We start from the raw sequence: 26,916 nt of genomic DNA on the forward strand, positions 1-26,916 counted from the left end.
CTGATATACATGTCACTTCGGTGGGCTGGGCCATGTATGTAATGACAGGTGCTGGAGTTATAAGGTTTATAAAGGACACAGACAAGCCTCATTAACGGTGGACTAAAAGGGTTTTATTGATAAAGGGGATTTTGTTGTGGGGTTTTTATGGCTGTTTCTTGTATGGCAGATTATTAATCAAATAATCAAATAATAAATAAAAATAATTCTTTACTCAAAATACAAACATTAACACTCTTACAATACTTCTAAGTATCTCTCTGATGCCTGGCCTCCCACTGTCACTGCCTCTTTCATATTAGTGCTTGAACAGTAAACAGGGACATAATGAACAGTCCTTGGCATTAGGGAATAAAGGTAATGAGTAGAGCCCTGGACGGGCCAGTTCTGGCCTACAGACTTTGTTTGACATCCCTGCCCTAGAAAAATGCTATATATGTAAAATGGAAAGCTGTTGTTTCTAGCAACATTATCTTTTTAAAATCCACCCTTTCTCCTGCCTTTGCGCCCAGTGGTAATCTGGCAGTCACTAGCCTTATGTCCCTCTATGTGGAGATTACTGTTTACTGTTTAAATGTAACTGTTTACCAATACAATGCAGACGTCTTATAAGGGCACAAACCTCTTTGAAAGGCACACAGTGAAGAAGGGGCTCTAGGCTACTGCCATATAGAGAAAGAACTTTAAAATGTAGTTCTTATTAGCAATCTTAAAGCACTGTTTATTTTTTAATTACATGAACATGAAAATATCCCTGAAACTGACTTTTAAAAATATATTCTTTGTTGGCATCAAAAATCATTTCCTTCATGTGAGTTGACCTTCATTTTTAAAAAAACTACCTGTTAACCAAGGGTCTGGGTAAATTATACAGAAGGCATTTTGTTTCAGCATTTAAACTGATCTTACCAAAGTTACTTGTGTTTCCCTCTGGATTTCATTGGTATGGTATTGTGAAATCACTTTTCCTAATCCATCCTGTTCTAATAGTCTGTTCAAAAACTGTTTCCCAGATTTTCATTCCATTTCTAGCTGCCCTTCCCTTAACAGTCTAACCATGAAAGCATTCACTACAAGTAAGCAACAACGTTACAAATTCCAACGTTAGCTACTGTCTTTCTAATCTGTGCCAATGACAAACGGCTGAAAACAGTACAGCATATGACACTTCAGCATTCAACAGTGGCCTATTGTAATTTATAGAAACATGAATAAAATTTAATATATATATATTTACAAGTCTGATGTTTTCTATACAAGTTCCTTGGGGAGGGGAATATAATTTGTTTTATTTTACAGTGGAATTTAAAGGCAAGACATTTCTGTAGTCAGCTAATCTACCAAGATGATAAAAATAATTTAGCTTGAGATAAACATTCCAACTTTAACCATCTCAGAGCTATTTAGTTTTACATAAATGCATTAATGTGCAGTTCCACCATGTATTTTCAAATCACACACAAGTCTCCTGTGGACTTCTGAACTGTTTGTCTTCAAACATGGAGTATCTCCAAGCTGGTTCACCTTTCTGCTGTATTTAGTGTTTTGCTCTGACTTTTCTTCTGGCATCTTTATGTTTCTTCCGACAATCCTGGAACAGTTGTACGTTAAAATTAATAACTGGTAACTGTATTTGTGATATCATCCTAATCTGTTTCAGCCATATTGTATAGCAACAGAAAGCAATTTGAAAAGCTTAAATGAAAGTTACAGCAGCCCTACACCTTCACCAAACTAGGACAGAAATAAGTTGATCAGCACCACAGAGCATTTAAAATCCATGATAATAGACGTTCAGGATGGCTTTGTAACCGATATCATACTACTTACTTTGATTTGAGGCTGAGACACTGGACCTTCCTGTGCATTTTGTTGTAACTGAACCAAATTTATCTGTCCTTCAAGGACATGTTGGAAATATGCTATTTCTTACAGTGTCTCCACTCCTTTACTTTCAAGGCCACTGTTAACTGCCTTGGTGTCTACTTACTGGAAGTTGTCCTATAGACCAGTGGTCCCCAACCTTTTTATCACCGGGGACCGGTCAACGCTTTTACTGACGCCCGGGGGGGGGGGGGGCAGGTAGTCTTTCGCTGAGGGATGTTGCCGCCGCTGCCTGAGCCCCTGCTCCACTTGCTTTCTCACTGGTGCCTGACTTCCCACCGCCCACTGCCAGCAGCAGCTGCGCAGTATCACGTCAAGGGGGAGCCCCAGCCATGGTAGTCGCTGGAGAGCATCAAAGGTGAGCTGGCAGCAGAGTGGCAGGGCAGCCCCCAAGGCAGCAGCCAGGGAAGAGGACGAGGAGGAGCCGCGGCCTGGTACCGGTCCCCGGACCGGGGGTTGGGGAACACTGCTGTATACCACCAAATACCTCCACTTTGCCACTATTACTATTCAACATCAAGTGAAGCCAATGGAAGGATCCTTCAGAAATTTAAGATGAGAGTAATTCATACCTTAACTCATCTAACATAGGATCAGCAGCCTAGGATAAAATGATTGGCATCCATGTGTACTAAGGCAGTCAGTGCTCATTACAGAGAAGATGGCAGTCTCCTTGCAACAAAGACCTATGGCTGGCCTGATGTCAATCATGGTCACCTGACAGGTGCAGGGTAAGTTTTATGAGAAGTCACTTCTGGACCTTCCTGGATGCCACTCCTGATCTTTGGAACTTTCTTCCCCATGAATTACTTGTGACCCCTTTGTTGCTGACTTTCTAATGGCAAGTAAATATATTTTATATTGATTTCAGAAGGTTTTTAAAATCTAAATGCCTGGCTTCATTTCAAGCTGTGGTTTTACTTCCATGTTTTTTTGACTTAATTATAAAGTAACGAAATCCAAGTTATTGTTATCAGCTGTCAGCTGCTTTAAACAATTACTACCTTGCATCCTTCCACTCCGCTCCATAAAATTTAGGAGCTTAATGAGCCTTCATCCAATTTAAGTGGTTTTGTGAGCCTGAAGAAGGGTTCAAACTTGATGATTTATTTTTTAGATTGGTTTCCCAACATTCAAAGCAAGCCATCTGATGATGGGTTACATAGTAAAACCACACATAAAAACAACAATCCCTGTTAAAATCCCCATTAATAATTAATCAGAAAGCTGGCAGTAAAACTATCACCCCTCCCCACAGCCAGTGCAGCTGCCTCTCAGTGCACCAAGGAGATTGCACATGCCAACAACCACGAACAAATTATGAGCTGACATTATGGTGGTGTATCTTCCAGGGGGCCCATCCAATCTTCCATGCCCTGATATCAACCACTGACCTGGCAGAAGAGCTCCGTCTTACAAACCCTGCGGAACACAGAAAGTTCCCGTAGGGCCCTCCCCTCTTCCAGGAGCTCATTCCACCAGGTTGGGGCCAATACCGAAAAGGCGGTTGCCCTGGTCGAGGCCAGGCAAACTCTCTGGGGGCTGGAAATGACCAGTAAGTTGGTATCCACACACTGTAAATCCCTGCAGGGGGCATAAGGCAACAGGCGGTCCTTCAGATATGTGTGTCCCAGACCTGCAGATCCAGCAATGGTTTCTTAAAGAAAGGGTGAACCACTGCTCTCTTCAGCAGTTCAGGGAACTCCATGGTAGATGGGGAGAGATTAACAATATCCCTGGGCTGAAGTCCTATCTGCTGGCTACCACCTTTGACCAGCCAAGACAGACAGGGATCAATGGGACAAGTGGTTTCCCTCACCAACCCCAGCAACTTGTCCACTTTGGGTAATGAGAGCTGTCTGTAACCATCAAATGTCACCTCCAAAGGCAGCCAACAGGCCTCCAGTTCCCTATCTGTAACAACTGTGGCAGGAAGGTCCAGGCAGAGCGACAAGACTTTATCTGCAAAACGGTTTGCTGAAGCCTCATGGCTAATATCCAATTTACTAACATTTTGGCACCCCTCCTTGATGGCGGTAAGAGATCAAACTACCCTAAACAATTGTGCCAGGCGAGAGTTCATGAATGCAATTTCTGTGGCAAAATGTCCTGTTTTGCCACTTTCACTGCATCTCATATGCCCTCATAAGCGTGCAATAGGATGTTCTTGCCGCTTCATTGTGTATTTTCCGTCACACTTCCTCTCCCGAAGCTCCCTGAGGGCCTGTTTGAGGCGAGGGCAGAGGGGAAGTCTAGGGGCTATCTCGTCTTTAGCCGCTGACAAGTGTGACTGCCAATCTTCCACCAGTGCTGCCAATGAGTCATCAGGAGGCATCGGGTCCCGCAGAGCATTCTGGAATCCAATCGGATCTGTAAGTCTTTGCAGGCAGGCTAAAATGTGCCCATTGCCCAAATAGGGAGGGGGTGGTATCCAGTACTGGGTGTAATGGTAGCATGCAGGCCATTAACTGGAAAGAGATCTGGAAAGAGATCTTGTAAAAGACCCTGAATAAACACTATTTAAAGGACAGTCACAAGAACTTTTAATCAGTTATGCTGACTGCATGTTTTAAAATCTTAAAAAGTGAACAATGAACTTGGGCAATACAAGGACTAATTGCTGCAATTTGCTACCCTTGAAATGCTTGTTAGCTGAGCTTAGAGCGCCAAAGTATAGGAGGATATCAGAGCATCTAAAACTGCTGTTTACATTGTTGCTTAACTTTGTAGCTTAACATCTGGGCACAATTAATTTTGCTGACAATTTATACAAGCTATGTAGCCTGAGTCTAGTGAATCTTGGGGAGCGTCTTCTACCACATGATTGCACGTCACCCCATTCAGATGTTAAATATCTATAATGACATAAAGAACTCACACTTGTGGAATTCTTTCCCAAAGGAGTCCTGCTGCAGCCCATTGCTGTAAGTTTTTAGACAACTACTGTCAAGTCAAGTCTTTATTATTACGGTACTAGACCAGTAGTCAAATTACAAGGTACATAAAAACATCTGGCATTAACAAGATAAAAGAATCATTGATAACTTAAATATTATAAAAAAAAGATAAAAACATTCCAGCTATAAGAATCATTCTGGTTTTAAAACTCACAAGCATTATCTCAAGCAATTGAGACTATCTCTACCTAAGTTGCTCCGAATCCAACCAGCTCTTCCTTGTTTTGATTGATCTCCAAGCAAATCTGGCCACAACAGAAGTTATTTCTGTGCTTTTGTCTGACAACATGTCTGTGATTGCCTCTGAGTTGGGCTTATTCTGTAGGGAAGATATAAGTTCTCCCCTAAATTGATCGTATAGCCTACATGTTCAGATGTCTCAATGCTCCCATCCTGGCAGATGCATAAACGATCACAGATGGGTATTTTTTTGAATAAGCCTTCCCTAAAAGCGGATGGGAGCATGTTATATCGTAAGAGAGTAAATGATCTCCTATGTTCTGAGAAAACAAGATTAGATAAATAAGGTAATGGCCTCAAATTATTAAGTGGAGGCATTGGAAAAAGTGGATTTTTTACTTGTTGAAATCCTGTTGGCAATGGATATCTAGGATTCTTTGTTTTATCGTTTCCTTTGCTCAGTTGAAACCCAGAGACAGTATTAACTGTTTGGATAGACCATATGAGCAAAGTTTTTTCTCAAAAGTGGATATCCACGGTACAACCAATGATTCAGACATCATTAGGTAAAGCAAACCCTTTGTCGAAAAAAGCAATTTTAACCAGTACACGGACGTACATATCCATATTCTGGTCTGGACAGAATACATTCCTGTTTCCACCCGGATTGAAGAGTTGGAAATGCTGGTTGGTACATGGAGCATGGATCTTAAAAATTTAGCCTGGGTGTTCTCTAGGCTGGAAATATTGGCATTTATACACAATGGGGCCCCATACATCATCTGTGCTAGAGGTTTTGCCTTGAACAGCTTAAGGGTTGCGGGAACATTATGCCCACCTTTGTGCCAGAAGAATTTCTGCCATTCAGACAACTACTGTAACTTATAAAAACATGGTTTTGATGAAATGGCTTAGTCATCTGAGGCTTTTTCCTTATCCACCTTCACTTTACATTGTGTGTCATTCTATCCTAATTAAAGATTTAATGGAATAGTTTCATAAGTTATGTAATATGTGAGGCATTTTTTTTCTTTAAAAAGGCAGAATATACATTTTAAGAAATCAGGTATATTATATATATATATACATATACACACACACACACACACACACACACACACAACGGACTCAGTGGTCATAGTGCAGCTGCCTGTGTTCATTTTATGCTATTAACATGGCTTGGATAGTTGCCAAGATTTGTATGCTGTTTAAAAGTGGGGATTGTAATGACAGTCAATTGTAATAACAGCCTGTATCCCAGCTTCAATCACACATACCTCAAGTAACATTTGACGCCTGCTCTCCCAGTTATCTCTGTCTTCATCAAGGTTGGATGACCGGCAGAAGAGTTTTGGGCCCTCTGGATAGGAAATTTTAAAAAATGTAACCTTTTCTTATTTTAATTTTGTTGTTTTTCTAAGTATGAACAAGCAAGTTACTATTATAAGGTGTAGAAACCAACAGTCGTTCTTGATGAAGTTGTGCTAATTGCTGGGTAAGTGAGTGACAAAATAGATAAAAGATGAAAGCAAGCATAAAATCATGCACAGTGGGTCTACATGTTCTAGCTTTAAATATATGCGAGTGTGACTGACCAGGAAAGCAATTTAGGAGTCATGAGGAGAAGGTACCTCAATGAAAAGAACAATACAGTGCACAAAAGTGGTGAAAAAGGAAATTATTGAGCTAAGAGTTATGAGGAAAGAGACGGAGGAGAAAAAAAAACATCTATGATTATCACGTCCATTGGATGTAGTAGCTCTAGAAATGGTGCAGGTTTTGACCTCCATGCTCTGCTTGCAGGCATTCCAGGTACATCTGGCTGGCTACCACATTTAACAAGGTATCTGACAAGAATGGACCACTAGTTTGATACATTATCACTGGTCTTATGGTCTTAGCTCAACTTTTCAGTGGTGGAGTCATCCCTTCTCACTTTCTTCCACTACTACTCACCAAGTTCCTTTCCATAAGCACACTGTGCTTGCTTAACTTAGACTCCAAGCCAAATGAGATCCCCTTCCCCAAAGAATTTTTCACAAAAATGAAGCAGCAAATAGAGCCACAGAAAATATGTTTGCATGTCAGTGGCCTTTCTGTCATTTCACTGCCTGGTCTTCTCTGATCTTCTGGACTATACTTTGGAGAGTTTAACAAATCTGTTATCAGTTAATCAAACATATATATGCTATCAATGAGTTCTGCCATTTAGGTTTTTTTGTGATGGTTTCTATTGGTACCTTTTAATCTATCATCATCTTTGGAGAAGAAGAAAAATCTAATATTTGAATGTGGTGCAGCTGGAGACCTAAAAAACAAAACAAAATATTTTTTGCATGAGAAGAAAACAAGATTGGTCCCCCCAGCATTTTATGAACAAGCCTAAAAATTCTCAGTCATAATGTAACATTTCAGAAATAGATCGATAGGAAATCGGTGTCCTTTCCCCCACTCCCAAGATCAAGAAATATCAGGAATGGTAATAAAAGTAGTTCCTATACTGAGGCAGCCACAAGACAGAAATTTCTTTTCCATTTCTTTTCCACTGGGTGGGTCAACATAAATATTTAAATAACGATAAGTTTTCTGAAACTGTTTTCTTTAGTAGGGTCTGTTTGGAATCAAGGATGTACCGTCTCCCAGAACAGGGTCAGTAGGAACTTTGGAAAGATTCTAACATTGATTTCATCGAAATCATCATCCTACAAAGTCTGGTATGTGTGTACCCGACACACTCTCTAGCTGACTGGCCCTTGGGGATGTGACTAACCCCCCAAAGGACCAATCAGGCAGGGGGAACCCTGGCCCTGACCGCCTCCACTTCTCTGATTGGCCCTTGGAGATGTCACTCACCCCCAGAAGACCAATCAGGTGGGGGCACACCACCCCCACTGACTTCCCCTTCTCCTTCGACCTGCTGAAAGAGGTGGCAGTCAGGTGAGCCAGCCTTGCAGCATGGCTGGGAGGAAGAGGCTGGGAGGCCAGTGCCTCGCCGGTGCTGGGGAGGGTGGGGTGGAGAAAGGAGAGAAGGCCCCACTGCACTCCTCCTTCCACTCTGGACGGCCCCACCATGGCCTCTGCAGGCTTCCGCGGTGCCTGCCTCGGTCTGGGGGGGAGAGAGAAGGCCCTACACGTCTCCTCCCACCCTGGACAGCCCCGCCACATCCTCTGCAGGCCTCAATGGTGCCTGCCAGGGTCGGAAGGGGGGGGGGAGAAGACCCTGCGCATGCCTGCTCCTGCCCCACCCCGCTGCGGCCTTTCCCTAGAGCCCATTGTATTTTTATACAGAACTGGCTTTTTGAATAGTTGCTCATAAAATTGATTCTTCATCTGTGCCCATTTCATGGCATAGTGTTTGTCACTACTTGTGACATCCTGTAATCTGGACAATGGGGTTAATTTTAAAAGGACAGCAAAAGGCAGTTGGTCTAAAAGAACACTGTCTATTTGGGTCCCATTTCGATTCCCATTCTATGAAATCTAATATTTAAATATCATTTACGTTTCTTCAGCATATTCTCTTTCAACTGCTTCTGGCTCATCATAATCTTCTGAACTACTATCCTGGAAACGTGGATCTTCTTGCCATGCAACCTTTGAAGATTTTATTGTCTCAATTAGATAGGGTTCTGCAAAACAGAAGGCTAGAATGAGTGATCTATTCCTTTCCATTCTGTATATGAGAAGTTTGTTGAGGAAAAAAGAAGCACACATATCTGCTGCACTACGAATTAATCTTTCCTTGATTACTGCTCATAATGCTAGCTCCATGTGAATTCTAATATGCATATGGGACTACAGACAACCAGAAACTACCATCATCTCTAAGAAAATATTTCAGCAGGCTTACACTCTGACCTATCTTGTTGGTTCAGGACAGGAAAAATTGCAGTACTTATTTTGATCACACTGCTGCTTACTAAAGTTTCCATACTTTCAGATCTGACATGTCCTAAAATAGGCACAGGATTGGGATTTCAGCAGCCATGAGGAAAAAGTTTCCTAAGTGGAGAAGGAGCTATTGCAAATGTCTTTTTGTGAGCACCTGTGGACATGTTTTGGTGTACTGATGGTACTGACTGACAGGGTTGTCAGTCTCTTAAATATGGCTTCATAGATTATCACTAGTTCCTTATATTAAGAAAACAAAAGACAGTCAGTGCCTATACTGCAGGGCTAGTATAATATGCACCTGCTGGTTCATCTCTTATCCTCAGGTTGACTAAACTCAAGGCTCTTCTTTGTAACAAAGGGCAACCTAACAAAAAGCTGATTCTAGTAGTCTAGCCTGAGAGTTAGATACGTAAATAAAATTTTAAGTGAAGATACTGGGTACTCAATCAAAGACAAAGACACTCAATCAAAGACACTTTCCCATAGACACTGGAAATGAGTTGACCATGTACCGTATCATATGCTGAAACAGGTTGTATTACAGCAAACTTTCCTGTCAGTTAATGGAGAACCCAAAGTTATACTCCCAGGTAGGTTTAGACTCTTTTGCACAACATAGGGAAAGCATAGATTCTTCTCACATTTTATCAGTTATGGTAGGAAGACACACAACTGTGGTTGGTTTGTTTTTTAGTTTTACAGAATTTATTCAAACAACTCCATTTAAATTCCTGATGCACTAAATATTAACTGTAAACGCATTAAAACAAGCATGTTCAGGCAGACATAATTTTTTGAAATGTATAGAAATAAACATCTTATCTAGTCCAGGGAATAAAATTATTCCACATTTCAGGAACACCAGAAACAGTTCCAAGTTTCTCCTGTGATAAACAATAAACTACGAATAAGGCATTTCCTGGGCTATCACTGAGAACTCTTACATTTCCTGCAGAAAACTGACAACAGGTTACAATCAGGCCCAATACCACAGCATCAGCCATCTTCCCACCCATATGGCTTCTCTTCTACAATGTTGTGTCACATAAGAGTTTATACTGCTTTGTTCTGAAGGTTAATCTATCTTGAAGGTCTTACCTTGTACAATGGCCTTAAGATATCTATGGTCCATAAACTATGACAAATGCAATAACAATATCACTTGTGGCTTTTCAGGCAAGGAAGAATGGCACTGCCCTATGTTGGCATGAAAAATGGCTCAAGTGCTCACAGAACTGTAGCCAAACCTGACCCACAGTACACCATGAAGATCTATTCATTATGAAGTGTGGCTGGTCAACCAGACCTGCATTTCTTACATGGTGGCTGGAAGACTCCGGCAGCCCAACAGAGGGGCTGAACTGCCATCACCAGGTGGAAGTTGGACAGTCAGGAAATGTAAAAGAAGATGGAAAGTTAGGGGATAAGAGAAGTGAAGAGCTCCCAGAAATGCAAGCTGGAATGGACAGGGGTCTCACAGCTGCAGATGAGGTCAGGAAAAGCAGTGGAGTCAGAGTGATGGCAAAGGCACAGGCATGGGAGAAGCTGGCAGAAGTCCCAGTGAGGGAAAGCAGTCAGCATCAAGAGGCAGACAGGCCCAAGGATGGAGCAGCACCAGCACAGCAGGATGCGCCCAAATTTAAAGGACATGCAAGGCACGAAGGCAGGGGACTGGGTCAGAAACCCTTAAAACTAGCCATCTGGCACTGGAGGACTACAGCCACTTGAATAAGACACTAGACAACAGCAAAGAGAAGACTCCAGTATAGGGGAGAAGAAGGGAACAGATGAACTTGGGTGCTCAAGAGGGGAAGCAGCAGTTGTAAAAAGGAAGAGTGGGACCAAGGAGGAACAAGGGGAGGCAGTTCACACAGCCCTTCTGCAAAACCCTGGCCTGAGGTCACAGCAAGGCAAATCACAAGTCAAATCATGCAGCAAGGTAATTTAACCCTGTGTGTGTGTGTATATATGGAGAGAGGTTTCCGTTTTAAGTGTTTGTTTGACATTTCCAAGCCACAGGCATGTGAGTCCTTAGCAAATTGACCTCTGGTGACCAAGCTACATCTAACAAAACAGCCTTAGGATATGCTCTGGTACCTTCTTTCCTACGTGATGTCTCCTCTTCAACACCAAAAAATGAAAACGTGAAGCCACTAGTTTCTTCTTGCTTCTTGCTTCGGTCTTTGTTTAATGACCCTACATCAGCTGCAATTGCTTCTTCTACATTATCATGTTTATCCCAGGGGATTATTTCTGGTTTTTCATCACATTTAGTAGACTCAAGCACTTCTCTCAAGTTTGCAGCAACGTCATAAAATATTTCTCTAGACACCTCAGGCAGCTTCTGGGCTTCCTCCCTCTTCTTCTTCTTCTTCGCTTTACTGCAGGAATTTTAATACAAACAAGTCTTATACAGTTAGCCTGCTAAGATATTACCATACACAACTATTTTTCAGGAGCTCATAAAAATAGAAACAGATGTGAAATGGGTTATTGCTTGTTCTCATATTTCCTAGCAGCCACTTTTGGTTCACCAGGAAGGCATTGCTGGGTCAAAGGCAAAAAGAAACGATGTTACTGGAGAGATGAACTCAGTAGTATTAGGCAACATCCCTCTCCCTTTGTGAGTTTACTCCACCTCACCCAAGGATCTTAAAAAGGAGCAAGAAGCCTCTGTATTCTGATTCACTATGAAGAAATAGCCCCCAAATAATCTCATTCCTTCTAAAAACACTAAGTTTGTGTTTGGTTTTTGTCACTTCTCATGGCTACTTGAACAAATATTTAAATCCATTCACACATTACCACTGCATAAATCAGTGGATATCAAAAGGCAGATTAACCACACCAACAAGCTACTAATTGAGTCATCACCTTTCTTTTTCAGTATTTTCTCTTTTTCTTTCAAATACTGCATGGTCCTGCCTTGTCGGATCATAGCGTAGGGTGTTAATATCCCTGAAGGGAAGAAAAAGTGAAACATAGGCATTCTGTATTCTATCCAGATGAAACGTCTCTCAATTTATCAGCCAACCTTTGCATGTCTTCAATAGGTTTTCATCAGATATACTCCTTTAAAATAAATATTTGACTGCTCAAATCAAGCAAAATAGAGTGGGGTAAAGTTGCAAAGGGTCCAGCTATACACAGCACCAGGGTAAGGAGCAGGCTAATACTTGTTGCCTTGGCAACTCTTCCTTTGGCTTGTGTTGTAAGAGAGAACCGAACTTTGATTTACACAACCATATCTGATATCTCCAATACAAAGGGATCAGATAACCACTTACAAATAGGTAACCCAGAATTAGCCAGCATATAAATTGCATAATGACCCATAATGTTCAGAGTTGTAACCTAGAAATATAACTACAGGGCTATGGAAATGCTTTTACCAGCATTTGTCATTGTGATTGTGCACTGTTACCATTCTAAACTATCTAAGCCAAGATGATACTACAGAGAATAAGACCCAATTAAAAGCTTCCTCTGAATCCAGTGCCTGAGGAGAATTAAAACATTTACGTGGCATGTGAATCACGTCACTAACTTCCTAAAAGTCAACAGATCTACTTTGTCTATTAAAGAGAAGTCCATACTTGAATTTCCTAGCACTTGCAGCCTGCTTGTTAGGTTTGGGATGTTCTACATCAATATGTAGAAGATTTTTCAAGATCTCAAGATTCTTCTTTTGCTCTAATGCAAGCTCATCCTCTTCTTCTATCTCCAGTTTCTTTAATTCATCTAAGAGGGGGAAAAAAACCAGTTTGTTTATTTAAAACATTTATTTATTTATTATTTGATTTTTACCCCGTAATTCCCCAAAAGGGCTCAGGGTGGCTTACAATAAAATTGGGTACAAATTAAGCATATAAGTATTTAGGCATTTAGAATCTAAACCTGTAGGCAGGACTTGCTCTGGCTCGAAATCATGCAGCACCCAGTTTGGAAGGTGCTGCATAAACCATTAAGTGTCCTAATCACCCTGTGAGGTGCTTCTGGGGACAACCTGGATCGGCTATGTGTTGTGGTCAAGAGCGGTGGCCTCCACCCTGGAGAACTGGGCCATCTCCTTAAGGTGGCTAACAATGCAGCACCAGGTTGCAAGGACACAAAACATAACAGACGAATGTACAAGTTTTTAGAAATGCACTAAAGAAAAGAAGTCAGTATCTAACCTTCTGGTTCACTTTCACTGTTACTGTCAAGGAAGCGAGCATCCATACGAAATCTGTCATCTGTGCCAAATCGAGACTGTAGCTGCATGAGCTGCAACAACAAATAGTGCTCATTTTCCAGTAATTTCTATCTCACAATAGTTCTAATTTGACCATTGCTATATGATAACAGTGACAGAACAGGCACACCATATAATCTTTGGATTTACTATGTGTTCAAAATGGCTCCGGAAAGAGCACCTCCCTACAGGCAGACACTGACAAATCAATATCAAATACCTGGATCACTGGACTTTTGAACACACGGACAAGGTATAAAAAAAGGTTATCTCCAGCACCATCAATATTGAAATCACCAACTGAAGCCTACTTTGGCAAAGCTCAACAGAAAAGACTGACCTGTCTTCAGTAGAAGCCTCACTTGCAGGGACAAATATATAAATTGTTATTGAGATATGAGACAGAAATTGCTAAGGGTTAAGCCATGTATGATAAAATGGATGCAAAATATCGAGACAAATGTGAATTTGTCTCGATAAATGGGACAAATGGGAATTTGCATGGTCTAGAATTCCTAAGCTTACTAACAGTCAAATACTTAAAGAAAACTGGTATAAAATGTTTTACAGGTGGTATGCTAAAAACTGTGATAACAAATGTTTGAAATGTGGTGACAGTGTAGGTTCTTTTCATATGTGGTGGAAATGTGAAAAAGTTTATAAGTTTTGGGCAAAAGTTCACACTATTGTGCAGAAGATGTGGGGTCTCAGATTTCCTATGAAAGCTGAATCTATTTTATTAAGTACCCGTATTTGCCGGTGTATAAGACGACTGTGCGTATAAGACGACCCCCCAACATTTCCACTCAAAATACAGTACTATGGGCCACTATGGTCAGCTATGTCTATCCCAACTGAAGTGCACCCGACGTATAAGATGACCCCCCCACTTGGAGGCATGTTTTTCAGGGGGGGGGAAGTAGTCTTATACGCCAGCAAATACTGTATATCTCTGCAGTGCCTCCCAACTTAAACTCAAAGTTTATTTTTCTACCTGACGACGGCAGCAGGACTAGTCTTGGCCAAGAAATGGAAAATGCAAGAACTACCTTTGATAGAGGACTTGTTGAACAAACTAGTGGACTTTGCAAAGATGGCCAAATTGACATAAGAAGTGTTTCAAGAACAATGGGGCCCTTATTTGAACTATTTAAGAAGATAAACTAAAAGGGGATACTCAAAGGAGGGGATTTAAGTATAACAAATGAAGAGTATAATGTATTTTATCTTTGTATTAACAACTTATATTACCTGTCTTATTTCTATCTTTATGAAAAATAAAAATGTATATAATAAAAAGGGAAAGTTTGTCCAGGAATTGGGCAACAAAACTGATTAAGTAATTACAATTGATATGTTGGCCCTGAACACAAAACCCTTTGAGCATGCCAAGAGATAAAAGTTTTACTAACCTTCTCACCAGCTTTACCCTCAAACTGAGGTTTTATTTTGAATCTGTCGTCATCTTCTTCTGCTGTATCAGGCTCATCCTCACTGCTTTCAAACAGCTTTCCAGAGGTTTTCATGGTGAAATCCTTGGACATAATAATACACATAATTTTAACAAGTTAATTTTAAATGCCCCAGGAAATAAGTTTCCATACTTTATTTATTAGATTTCTTACCCGCTGCTATCGAAAGAAACATCTCGTGTTGGGTTACAGTAAATAGATAAAAGCCCCACATACTTAAAACATTAAGAATAAGCATGCTCCAGCAGCAAGAGAGAAAAAAAGCCACCCTCGTATTCTCCCACACCCCCCTCCAGCTCCTCGGGGTACTACTCCCAGGGGCACTAACTATTCCTGATACAGATGGATCATCAATCAATTGGGGTTAAGATGGTTCTTAAATATGGAGGGGCCCCTTTATCTTCTGTTCCCTGGCCTGAACCAAAGACCAGGTGGAAGAGTTCTGCTTTACAGGCCCTGCAGAACTGCAAGAGCATCTGCAGGGCCCTCAGCTCTTCCACAAGCTCATGGTCAAGACCGAAAAGGCACTGGCCTTGGTTGAGGTCCAGCAAGCCTCCCGTGAGCCAGGAATTACCAACAAATTAGTACTTGCCGAGTACAAAGCCCATTGGGGAGCATAAGGTGATAGGCAGTCCTTCATATATGTCCCAGACCGTGAAGGGCCTTGAAGGTTAAGACTAAAACCTTGAACTTGATCCAAGCCACAACTGGCAACCAATGCAGCTGCTGCAGCACTGGCTGGACATGGGCCCACTGAGATGTTCTTGTGAGGACCCTAGTTTCTGCACTTTGTCCTCATCCCCACAGACAAATGTATCTTTGCTCATTTAATAAGTTCTGAAGAAATTGCAGAAAATGTCTAAGAAAGGAAAGAATTTGGAAGAACATAGCAATCTAAATATATGTTTTCCTCATGCAGTTGCTTAGGAAAGCTGCCACTGAAAGCAATATTTATCTTGGCAGCCAACCCAAAAACACACTTAAGAATATGAGAAGAGCTCCTGCTGGATGAGATCGGTGGTCTGTCTAGTCCAGCATCTTGGCTCATTCAGTGATCCTCAGAAGCTGAGTCCTTCCCCTGTTTGCTCCTAGCGCTAGGATCCAGAAGTTCACTGCCTCTGAATATGGAGGTTCACCTCTTCCACCATAGGTAGTAGCTACTGACAGACCTAACCTATCCTCTATGAAGCTTCTTTAACCCTATTTTCAAGCTCTCTAATCAAGCTCTAAACCCACACAAACGTGTGCAGACTGTAGAGTTCCCCCCTTTGTACTGGATTGTATAAAACAGATTTGTTTGGGAGTCTTGAGCAGCTTTGGTGCATAAAGTAATTTAGTACAGTGGTCACCAAGTACCAGGGACCAGTACCGGACCGCGGATCAGTTGGTACCGGGCCACGGCTCCTCCTCGTCCGTGGGCGGCGGGAAGTCAGGGGCACTGGCGGGAAAGCAAGTGAAGCAGGGGCTCAGGGGTCGGCGACGTCCCTCGCCAAAAGACTACTCCTCCCTGTGCCTAAGTAAAATTGTCAACCGTTGACCAGTCCCCGGTGATAAAAAGGTTGGGGACCACTGATTTAGCTTACTCACTTTCCCCAGCAGCTTTCCTCCTGGCGCTTCTTCAGTGCTCACTGGAACGTCAGTTTCACTTTCACCATCCAAATCAAACATGATATGCTTCTGTTTATTCACTGACTTGGTTTCCTCAGGGAACACAGATAAGTTTTCATCAATTATGAAAATAAGCAATTTGACAATAGAGATGCATTTGGTGTAACAACAGCAGAGCACACAGATCTGCCTATAAGTTGGATAGGGAATCATAAACTACGGAAACACTAGGTAGGCACACTTCCATCATTACCCCCCTCCCCAATTAAGTTGTCTTCCTGTTATGATTTACTGAAGGCATAATAATTCTGAAATTCAGGCTTTTTAGACCAAGTACATGTGTTTTGCTATAAAGATAATCTACAATTTTTACACAAAATGATGTAACATATTCCCCCTGTCCGGCCACGCTCCATCTCCTGGGTGAGAGACTGGACTTGGCTCCCTCCAGACCCCATTCCCTACTCAACCAGCAGACACATGGTGCTCTGCAGACCCGGCACTTAAAACTCTCACACCACTGATGCAAAGATAGAACACCCGCCTTGCTTCCGTCACCACTCCAGCATCCTGGGGAGTCTTCAGCGGCCATCCCCCAGCCCCAGCCATGGCCGCCAGGGCTGGTCCCGTGTCTGTCATGCCTGCTTCATGCTCAGGCAGGGGGAACAGATGCCCCTCTCCCCTGCACTGTGGCTGTGGGCACCACAGCTGAGTCACCTGTGACAGGGCGCCTGAGCCCCTGCTGGGCTCAATGGGGCTGAAGAAGCCTGGACGAGTGCATCTGCCATGCCGCAGCGCAGCAGGCTGGGGCGTGGTGGGATGGCATGGGGGGGGAGGTTTAAGGCCTTGGAAGGTGGGGGCTGGGCAAAGGGAGCTGGGAGCGTGGGAAGGATAAAAGGGCGGTCGGAGGCACAGGAGGGAGTTGGAAGCAGGGAGTTGGAAGGAGAGATGAAGACCAGAAGGAGGAGGAGGAGAGAAACGAGGACAAAAGAGAGCAGTGGAGCTGGAGCCCTCGCCTGACCCATGCACAGTTGAGGAACTGTCAGACAAGGAGTATGACTTCACTTGGGACACTCCCCCCCCCCAATTTGGTGACCTCCAACCCCAGGAAACAAAGAACAATCTTTACCTCCCTTGCTAGTGCCAACCTAGCGGGTAACACTGAGGGTGCGGCACCTCCCCCCAACAACCTTGTTTTTAAAGTTTTAAAAAGTTACCAGATGGGCAAGAGCTCCCTGAACAAGTTTCTTCTGCTGTTCTCTCATTTTTTGCTTCTCTTGCAAAGCTGCCAGCCGCTTTTTATTATCCTGCTGTTGTTTTTCCAATGTAGCTGTGACAGAACCCAGAAAAGTCTCTTTATTTTTCAGAGGGATGTCCTTCAGGTTCTCACTTAAATCTGAAACTTTACAACTAATTTCTACCTGTGCTCTCTTGGGGAATAATTTCAGATTCGTCAAGACCTTTGTTGCGGCTAGAGCACTCCCATTGCTGGGGTCAGCCTCGCTGTCTTCTGTGTTGAGTGTACTGCAGTCGGAACTTTCATCTGTTTTGACTATGTGTTTTCCTTTATGAGGGTCAGATTTAGTTTTTCTTAATGAGAGTAATTTAGAGGGAGGATTCTTAGTTGCAGACTCTGAGAAGTGGGGATCTGATACACACTTGAAAGTGTCCATACCAGTAAGGTCAGAAGAATCACAGCTACCTTTACTTTTGTGGTCCTCTAGCTCATCCTTATTCACTTTCTTTATGGTTTCAATCTTGCTTAATGACCCTATTCCTCTAAATGGCTGAACTTTCAACTGAGTATTTTCTTTCTTTGGATTTTCTTCATCAGCACTTTCTTCTTTTAAAATAGCAGCAAGAATTTCTTCAGGGCAAATACATTTTTTAGTAGTAGGGGAACCTGTGTGTGTTCTTGATGTATTTTTAGTATTACTAACTGGAAATTCATTTGTTTTAGATTGAGCGTCAGTAGGATTACCTTCTGAATCATCATCTGTAGATTCAGCATTTTCATCTGCTAATCGTTCTAAATCTTCTAACGTAAGGTCTAGTCGGTAACAGTTTTTCATCATGGTTTCATAATCTTCGTCCCCTTCAGATTCACTTGTGGCAAGATATGAATCATCTCTCTTCAATGTGGACTTATTGGCATCTCTGCTCTGTTGACGTATAACCTCAGAATTTGTTTTTTTCAGGGTTGCTGTTTTTTTCCCTTTCAATTTGTCAGATGCTGACCCATTCAACTTTGAAGAATTAGAACACGAAGCCTGTGATAATATGCCCTTCTTAAACTTTCCATCTTTCTCTTGTGTGGACTTGGATCCATTTAGTGCTTCCTTTTCCCTCTTTTTTTGATTTGATGTTTGAGTCACAGCTATAATTTCATCCGTGTCAACTGAATCATAATCAGATTTGTCTTCAGTGCTCCTTAGCACTCCGTTGCATCCTTTCTTCATACTGTGTGCTTTCTTTAACGACCAATGAGTATTATACTTCATTTCAAAATTTGCTCCCACTACTTCCATATTATCATCTTCAGGCTCAATATTAAATTTAACTTTCTGCACTTCTTTCTCTTTTGCTATTATAGCTCTAATTTCTTCATCGGTATCAATATCACTTTCACAGAGGCTGCTTTTCTTCCTGTCAGGTTCAGTTACAAACTTCTGATCCACAGGTTTTTTGTATTGCTTTGCAACATGAGTGAGATTTTGAACTGTCCAGTGTACATTTGTTCTTTTTGATGAAAATGGGCAGCATGATTTCAATTCTGCAGTACTTAAACTATCGCAGGCCTGTACTTTCATTTTCTTTTTTGGTGGCTTTTTATAAACAGGAAATTGTCCTTGCTGTTTCTTGCTTATGATACTGTCATCATCTTCTAAATGCCAAGTGAGCTGGGAAACTGGAACAGTTTGATTCAGGTCTGAATCCAGTTTTTTAAGATTGTGGCAGTATTTGGAAGGGTTATATTTCATAATGTTTTTATCTAGATTAAGGAAAAATAAATTTCAAAGCTCCAAATTCTAGAGAAAAAGCAAAAGATTTTATAACATAATTCTAGAGGGGTAGCTGTCTCAGCAAAAGCAACAACAACAACAATTAGTGGCACCTTGAAGACTAACATCATTTGTTATAGCACCAGTTCTTGTGCTTCATTAAACCTCATGCTGGAATGAATGTTGTTAGTCTTCAAGGTGCCACTGGACTTGTAACACCTCATAAGAGTATATCTCACAACATTTTAAAAGAAAAGCTATAGCACTTGTGGGATAAAGTCTATCAACTTAGGCAGATTGTGAGTGGGTGGGCAGGAAGGGATGTGCTAGTGTTTGTCTCTTGTGGCTCTTCCTTGCATACCCAGGGAATTGCAGATCGCCACTGTGGAATGGTAGGTGAATTTCTCCAGGCTAGGCAGGATTCTGGAGATTTTTGGTGGAGGGATCACTTGGGCATGAAATTGGGGTCACTGTGGGTGGGCAGGTAGTTGTGAGTTCCTGCACTGTGCGGGGGGTTGGACTAGGTGACCCTGGAGGTCCCTTCCAACTCTATGATTCTATGAAAGCCCGCTAGAGTCTCATTTATTAGTTGGCTCAGATTTACATGGCTACATGATATTTGATTTGGTTATTATGAACATTTAGCTCAGCAAAATCCATTTTAGTAGAGATTTGCTCTCGCTGAAATCTGCTTTTAGAGTTCTATCCTCCCCCAATTGCCCTCGAAGTAGTCAAAACTAAATTCAACCCACTACTACAAATCTTCTGTCCCTTTTTCTGCTCTTCCTCTTAATAGCTTCAGTGCCCCTCACCTTTTCCCTTTCTCCATCTAAAACTTGCCAAGTAAGAGTAATCCACTATATGCCACAAAGACAATGTCACATCATAATCAACAGTTAAAATTACATGGAATAGCTTGCTTCCTGTTAATGGTACAACTTATGCCCTCTTAACATACTCTGTATGTAGAAAAGGATATTTTGTTTGTGCGTTGAGCTTTCATGTGGAGGACAGGTAAAACTCTTCCAAACTTGCCAACAACCCAGTCCTATTAGAGAAGCAGAAAATAATTTTTAAAAATATGTTGCAACTTTTAAGAAATTAGTATCTGACCGGCACATTTAAAGACTATCTTTTTGCAATGAAGAGAAAATGGGGCTACATGAAGGCAAAATGGAGAAGAAACAAATGGTGCAGAAGGAAAAGAAACTTTAATAACAACCCTTATGCATTTTGCGTGCAGTTTCGTCAGGGGGAATTTAGTGAAATAATCATACCACGTAAAATGTGATATGCAAGCCCTCTGACTGGCTCTCACAGAGACATCCCCCAATAGGGTGATGGCCCTCCCAGTGAGGGCCAATCAGAGGGCTGCCATGTTGTCCAAAGGCTCTTCACAGCTTGCCATGCCTATGGGAGGATGAGCCACCAGCTCATCCTCCCATCATATGGGAGGATGAACCATCATAAGATGAGGCTATCCAGCTGTGCTCTGTGCTCTGGGGAAGGCTATCCAGCTGTGCTCTGCCACATACCCACCCTTGCTTTCCACCCTCCTGGCTTTGGGAGGGGTGCTGAGCACAACCCGGCCATGCTCTGCACAGCCCGCCTCACTCTCTGTGGTCTCCTGTGGTGGATGGGCATACTCTGAGCAGCCTGCAACACTGCAAAACACCATTGGATGCTCTCTGCCAGCCTTCCTCCCTGCAGGTCACCCACCATCATGTGTACCCATGCCACCTTGCCCCCTCCATGTGCCTACTTCCTGGCAGGGCAAGGAACAGCACCTTATCATGTGCCACCTTGCCCCCTCTTTCTATGGGCCTACCTCTCAGCAGGGCAAGGAATGGTGCCTGGGCACATGCCTCCTGGAGGTCTCCCACTCCCCACATTCCTACCTCTTGTGAGGGACAGCAGTTCAGTGCGCTCCATCATACTACTCTGACAGCCCACCTTCCTTGGCGGGTACCCTCCCACCCTGCCACCTCCCTCGCACTTTCTTTGGCCTGTTTTCAAAACAGGCTTCACTCCTAGTATAAAACATAAAAATATATCTAGTACATTGTTTTGAAAAGTTGATAAAATACAGGACAATTTCAGTGTGCAATTCATAATAAGTTGTTAATATTTAGAAAAATGAACCAGCATTAACGTTACAATTTCACAGAGCACATATAGAGTACCATAAATCATTAGTTGTTCATATTTAGACAACTGAACCTGAATTAACATCTGCTATATAAGTACAAAGGAATCTATATTTAGTCTGTGTGTGAAGTACGTGCTGGAGAACAATATGAAACTTTCAAATTCTTTTAGGTTTTGTTCTCAAACACACTTAAGCAGAGTGAGCTGTCCAGGCTTTTCCTGGCTCTTATCTACATGAGATTCTCATTTAACCCAAGTTTCAGTTTCAAAATCTGCTTCTTTCCTCAACAGAATTCTGTCTGTCAGATTTGATATCATATGATCACAATGATCGCTATTGCATGTTGTGAATTCTTTACATAGAGTTTATTGTCAATAGGATTAGTGAAATATTTCAATGGCAGAGAAAACTTGGGGGAAAATAGTGATCATGTAGTCTATGCAATATCATGTAACTGCAATAAAATTTATAGTGTTCCACCAAGGAACTGTAGGGATCATGACACGAAAACAGGTAATGGCAAACAACCTCTGAACATCCCTTGCCTGACTGCTAGACAATCCTTGGATCTCCTAGCTATAACGGTAAAGGTATCCCCTGTGCAAGCACCGAGTCATGTCTGACCCTTGGGCTGATGCCCTCTAGTGTTTTCATGGCAGACTCAATACGGGGTGGTTTGCCAGTGCCTTCCCCAGTCATTACCATTTACCCCCCAGCAAGCTGGGTACTCATTTTACCGGAAGGATGGAAGGCAGAGTCAACCTTGAGCTGGCTGCTGGGATTGAACTTCCAGCCTCGTGGGCAGAGCTCTAAGACTGCACTTTTGCAGCCTTACCACTCTGCGCCACAAGAGGCTCTTCTCCTAGCTATACTACATGGCATAAGATAAATAAATATATTGGCAGGACAAGCATGCCATTTAAATCAAGACTTTCTGAACATAAAAGCAGTGTAACATAAAAGACATGCTCCTCCTATTAAACGTTTCTTAGAAAACAATCATAAACCTACACTATTTTTGTTTGGGATTATATACAGATCTGACCGACAGGATGACAGAATTCAGTTGCGGAAAGAAGCAGAATGGGGTTGTCCAATTTTTAAAGTTTCTTTTCCTTCTATACCATTTGTTTTTTCTAGAAATCTACAATGTAATAAATTGAACACCAAATTTTTTCAGTCTATTAATTTGATTGGAATTACACTGGAGTAACTATGCACTGTTAATTTAGAATCAGGGGACAAAGGGAAACAGATATGGTCCAATTATCACTTCACTTCCTTCTTATTCATTGTTTACCATACCTTATGATCTGGTATTTCTGTTCCTGGTACTGCTTTTACATGAAAATCTACAACTCCAGATTTCTTCATAGATTCTAGAATGTTTACAATGCCATTACAAGTTGTATTTTTCTTCATCACGCTTGCCTCTTGACGCTCCCGTGCCAATCTGCATCACAGCAAAAAACTTAAGTTTGCCAGAGGATACATATACCTGCAGAGTCATGAATAATAGCTCCTTTTAGACACCCCAAATATCTACCATAGTTAATTCATTCGCACAAATCACTAATTACAATCAATATTAAATATATATCATACCTAATAGGCCTAAAATAATACAATTTTAAACTTCTTTTTATACAGACAGATTATGTTATTTTTGTGAAGATCTTTAAGACTCTTCACTTGTGGATTAACAGTATAATTCAAAAATAGTCTTAAATGGTATCTAGTGTTTTTTACTAAAAGTTCTGCTTGCAAAACAGTCAATACTACCTGTGCAAAAAACATTCTTTGGCCAATTCTATTTGCAATGTTCCACCTTTCCATTTTGTCTTGTTTAAAACAGATATACCTACAAACAGCAAACAAACAGTTTTGTTAACACTCTCAGAAGCCATTCAACTCAATTCCTTATAAAGTTAGGTTAAAGTATTGTTGATGGTGAAAGCGAGTGTAGTTTAATGTACAGAGAAGTTGTGCTTTGGACCTGCTAAATTTGATGTCAGCTCATCAGCTCAGTTGTAAATACCACTGGGTACATTTTGGTCCTCTAAGTCAGTGGTCCCCAACCTTTTTATCACCGGGGACCAGTCAACGCTTGACAATTTTACTGAGGCCCGGGGGGGGGGGTAGTCTTTTGCTGAGGGACTTTGCTGCTGCCTGAGCCCCTGCTCTACTTGCTGTCCTGCCGGCGCCCCTGACTTCCTATCGCCCGCTGGAGGGCGCTACCAGCAGCAGCTGCCCAGTGCCACACCAAGGGGGAGCCCCCGCTGGAGAGCACCAAAGGTGAACTGGCGGCAGAGTGGCAGGGCAGCCCCAGAGGCAGCAGCCGGGGAGGAGGATGAGGAGAAGCCGTGGCCCGGTACCGACTTATCCACGGACTGGTACCGGCCCCCAGACCAGGGGTTGGGGACCACTGCTCTGTGAGAAGGAGCGGAAAATTCAAATTATTTAGTAGAGAGGTTTTTGAAGACGGGAAATTAAAAGTTTGAAGGTCAGTTCTGATGGAGAAGAGGGAACATGACAAAAGAAGCATACAGAAACTTATATGAATACAGGATGAATGTATCCATTTGAAATACTGCGATGAGCACGGAGCAGGGACAGGTCATATTTAATTAAAAAAAACTTTATTCTCAGGCATTTTAAGAGCAGCCATCAGTGGGAACACTATTTTATCCTTCCTACAGATATATATACTCCAGAATGTTAATGAAAACTGAAAAGTTTTTAAAATAAATTGTACAGCCTGATTGTGCTAAAGCTAAACACAGAGATCAAACATGCAGCAAAAAGGTAAGAAATACAGTTGCACTCAAGGTAAAATAGTGCTATACTTCAACAGGAGCTCTCCCTTATAATCAGATCACAAACCTCAGAGAATCATATCCTTCTAAACCCACTGAAGGCAGTGGGCTCAGAAATGTGGAACTCTGCTTCACCCCATATTGTTAATGTGATTAACTAGTTTTGGTTCAGACACCTGTTAGACACTCATTCCACAGGGAAGGTAAAGAGCCAACTAAAATCAGGTAGCAGATATACTTACATTTTCTAAGTTCTTTTTCTGAAAGGGTGATGCTGATATATGCAAATGTTTTTGTAGGCTTCCCTGTTCAAAACAGAGACTTATTACTTTAGCAATCAATCTTTTCAGAATAAAGGCACATATTTCCAAGTAAATACATACAAAATATGCTTTGAATAGGAAATTAAGATGTTATTTTACTTTTAAAGAATGAAAATTAATGAAAAAGAATTACCTTTTTCATCTTTCCGGATAACAATTTCTGTGTCTGTAACATTTCCAAACTTGCCAAATCTTTCCTGCAATTCAGCTTCAGAAACCGTATGGTCAAGGCCTCCGACGTACAGCCGTTTATTAACTAGGTTTTGATCCATGCTCAAAATTCAAAAGCTCTGGCTTCTACGTATGCAAAGAAACACATGAAAATACCACACCTAATAACTGGACCAGGCTGAACAGAGATCTCCCGATGCGACTTAGTACAGTTCATGAACTCTTAAAAGAAACGATGAACAAACTTGATTCGCAAAAAAACAAAGCAAAGCCTGCTTTACGCCTTCCCTACCCTTCTTACAGCCCCCGCTCCTGTAAACCCTCACCCACGAGAGTTCTTTCCGCCACTCTCAGCGTGGCTTTCGCAAGATGCTCCCTGTTTACCTTTCCCCCACTTCCGCTGCGCACTCCGAAACACCGTTCCGGATCCCATAGCAACCCACCCAAACCCTCGACACGACAATGGACAGGAGTCACACCCCACCGCAGTCCCATCCAAGCTTGCATCGGCTGCCGATTTTAATGGAAGGAAGTTTTCAACACTGAATTACATTAATTGCCCATGGGGGCTTCCAATTTTTGGCCGGATGTTTAGACTGTGCTTTAGCTTCCCCCATTTTTGCAACCCTGTTTCATAGCCGGTCGGGTATGCGAGGAACACTTGTGGACTGAACTATCTGTAGCTTACCGGGGGGAGGGAAGGCAAAGCAGAATGGAGAAGGAAAGGGCTACTGTGATATGCGGAGCTTCATTGTCCTTGGGGAGTTAATTAACTACAGCCGTGCTTTCGTAGGGGGCGGAGATGAAAGCTTAAAAAGGTTTTCTGGCGAGGTTTTCTGTTTCTCTCCCCCCTCCCCACTGTACCCGATGGTAGCGCCTGAAGAGAGCTTTGTAGTTGGCGGGTAGTTCAGAAAGGGAGAATAACCGGAGGGAGGAAAGGCGCGCGGAGGAGCGGGCGAAACTGGCACGGGCTCGGAGCCAGGTTAGTAGCGCGGCAGGTGATCCCAGCTGGGGAGGATTCCTGACGTTAACTTGTTCTTGTGGAACTTTTAAGCATATTCTTTATAGCATGTATTGCTTGCTGTGGCTCAGGCAACTGGACAGTCAGAGCAAATCCGAAGCAAATGGCGTGTTCGAGGGGAAAAAATGGCACAAACCCAGAAATCCCATTGAGCCATTGCAGTGCAGAGACATTCGTGGTCGGGAACAAGCCCCAAAGACTGCCAGCACCTCCGATTCTTCAGTGACAACGGTTGTAGGCTGTCAGCTCACCAGGCGTCCCCTCTGGGTGAGGGGTAACAAATTTCCAAAACCTTTGCTTAGCGATTAGTTTATTGGATGTGATTTTGCATCCGGATTTGTTTTCAGATTTAGCGAGCCTATGCCAAGGCAGAGAGTACAGTTTGCTATATTTATGGAATGTAATTTCTTGATACGCTCATAGAAGTAGGCTCACCAAAAATAATGTTTATGTTGATCATAGAATCATAGAGTTGGAAGGGGCCATACAGGCCATCTAGTCCAGTGGTCCCCAACCTTTTTATCACTGGGGACCGGTCAAAGCTTGAAAATTTTACTGAGGCCCGGGGGAGGGGTTGTCTTTTGCCGAGGGATGCTCCCGCCGCCTGAGCCCCTGCTCCACTTGCTTTCCCGTTGGTGTACCTGACTTCCTGTCACCTGCTGGGGGGTGCTGCCAGCAGCAGCTGCACAGTGCCAAGCCGAGGGGGAGCCCCAGCCATGGCAGCCGCTGGAGAGCACCAAAGGTAAACTGGCAGCAGAGTGGCAGGGCAGCCCCTGAGGAGGAGAATGAGGAGGAGCTGCGGCCCGGTACCGACTGATCCATGGACCGGTACCGGTCCCTGCACCGGGGGTTGGGGACCACTGATCTAGTCTAACCCTCTGCTCAACGCAGGATCAGGCCCAAGCATCCAAGAAAAGTGTGTATCTGAGTAACCTTTGCTTAAAGACTGCCAGTGAGGGGGAGCTCACCACCTCCTTAGGCAGCCTATTCCACTGCTGAGCTACTCTGGTTGTGAATTCCCCCCCCCCCCCCGCCGATATCTAGCCTATATCGTTGTACTTGTAGTTTAAACCTATTACTGCATGTCCTTTCCTCTGCAGCCAATTGGAACGGCATCCTTTCCTCCTCCAAATGACAACCTTTCAAATACTTAAAGAGGGCTATCATGTCCCCTCTCAACCTCCTTTTCTCCAGGCTGAACATTT

The 26,916-nt window shown here is 42.6% G+C and overlaps 2 protein-coding genes across 6 annotated transcripts in view; one reads left to right on the plus strand and one right to left on the minus strand.

The window, feature by feature from the left end:
• Nucleotides 1-25,061, minus strand: NOL8 (nucleolar protein 8). Of its 3 annotated transcripts, XM_077325719.1 has the most exons (17): nucleotides 24,983-25,044; nucleotides 24,653-24,816; nucleotides 24,439-24,501; nucleotides 23,163-23,241; nucleotides 22,686-22,833; nucleotides 20,209-20,279; nucleotides 17,447-19,211; nucleotides 16,209-16,322; nucleotides 14,562-14,684; nucleotides 13,091-13,181; nucleotides 12,512-12,656; nucleotides 11,790-11,873; nucleotides 11,013-11,296; nucleotides 8,524-8,650; nucleotides 7,262-7,329; nucleotides 6,299-6,381; nucleotides 1-1,591 (listed from the first exon to the last, which is right to left on the minus strand). In XM_077325719.1, the coding sequence occupies exons 2-17, from the start codon at nucleotides 24,789-24,791 to the stop codon at nucleotides 1,538-1,540; spliced, it is 3,438 nt and encodes a 1,145-aa protein (XP_077181834.1). In that variant the 5' UTR covers nucleotides 24,792-24,816; nucleotides 24,983-25,044; the 3' UTR covers nucleotides 1-1,537. The 3 variants fall into 3 exon arrangements, with proteins under 3 accessions (XP_077181834.1, XP_077181835.1, XP_077181836.1); XM_077325720.1 differs by lacking the exon at nucleotides 23,163-23,241 and having other exon boundaries at nucleotides 24,653-25,061; XM_077325721.1 differs by lacking the exons at nucleotides 24,439-24,501; nucleotides 24,653-24,816; nucleotides 24,983-25,044 and having other exon boundaries at nucleotides 22,686-22,878.
• Nucleotides 25,062-25,523: 462 nt separating this feature from the next.
• CENPP (centromere protein P) overlaps nucleotides 25,524-26,916 on the plus strand; it is a 220,415-nt gene continuing 219,022 nt past the window's right edge. For 2 of the 3 annotated variants that reach the window (XM_077325733.1, XM_077325735.1), the window contains exon 1: nucleotides 25,524-25,672. The gene's annotated coding sequence lies outside the window, so the exon portion shown is untranslated. The remainder of the gene's footprint in view (nucleotides 25,673-26,916) is intronic. The other variant, XM_077325734.1, reaches the window with a different exon arrangement.

This window comes from Paroedura picta, chromosome 3, assembly GCF_049243985.1.
Source record: "Paroedura picta isolate Pp20150507F chromosome 3, Ppicta_v3.0, whole genome shotgun sequence".
Taxonomy (NCBI): domain Eukaryota; kingdom Metazoa; phylum Chordata; class Lepidosauria; order Squamata; family Gekkonidae; genus Paroedura; species Paroedura picta.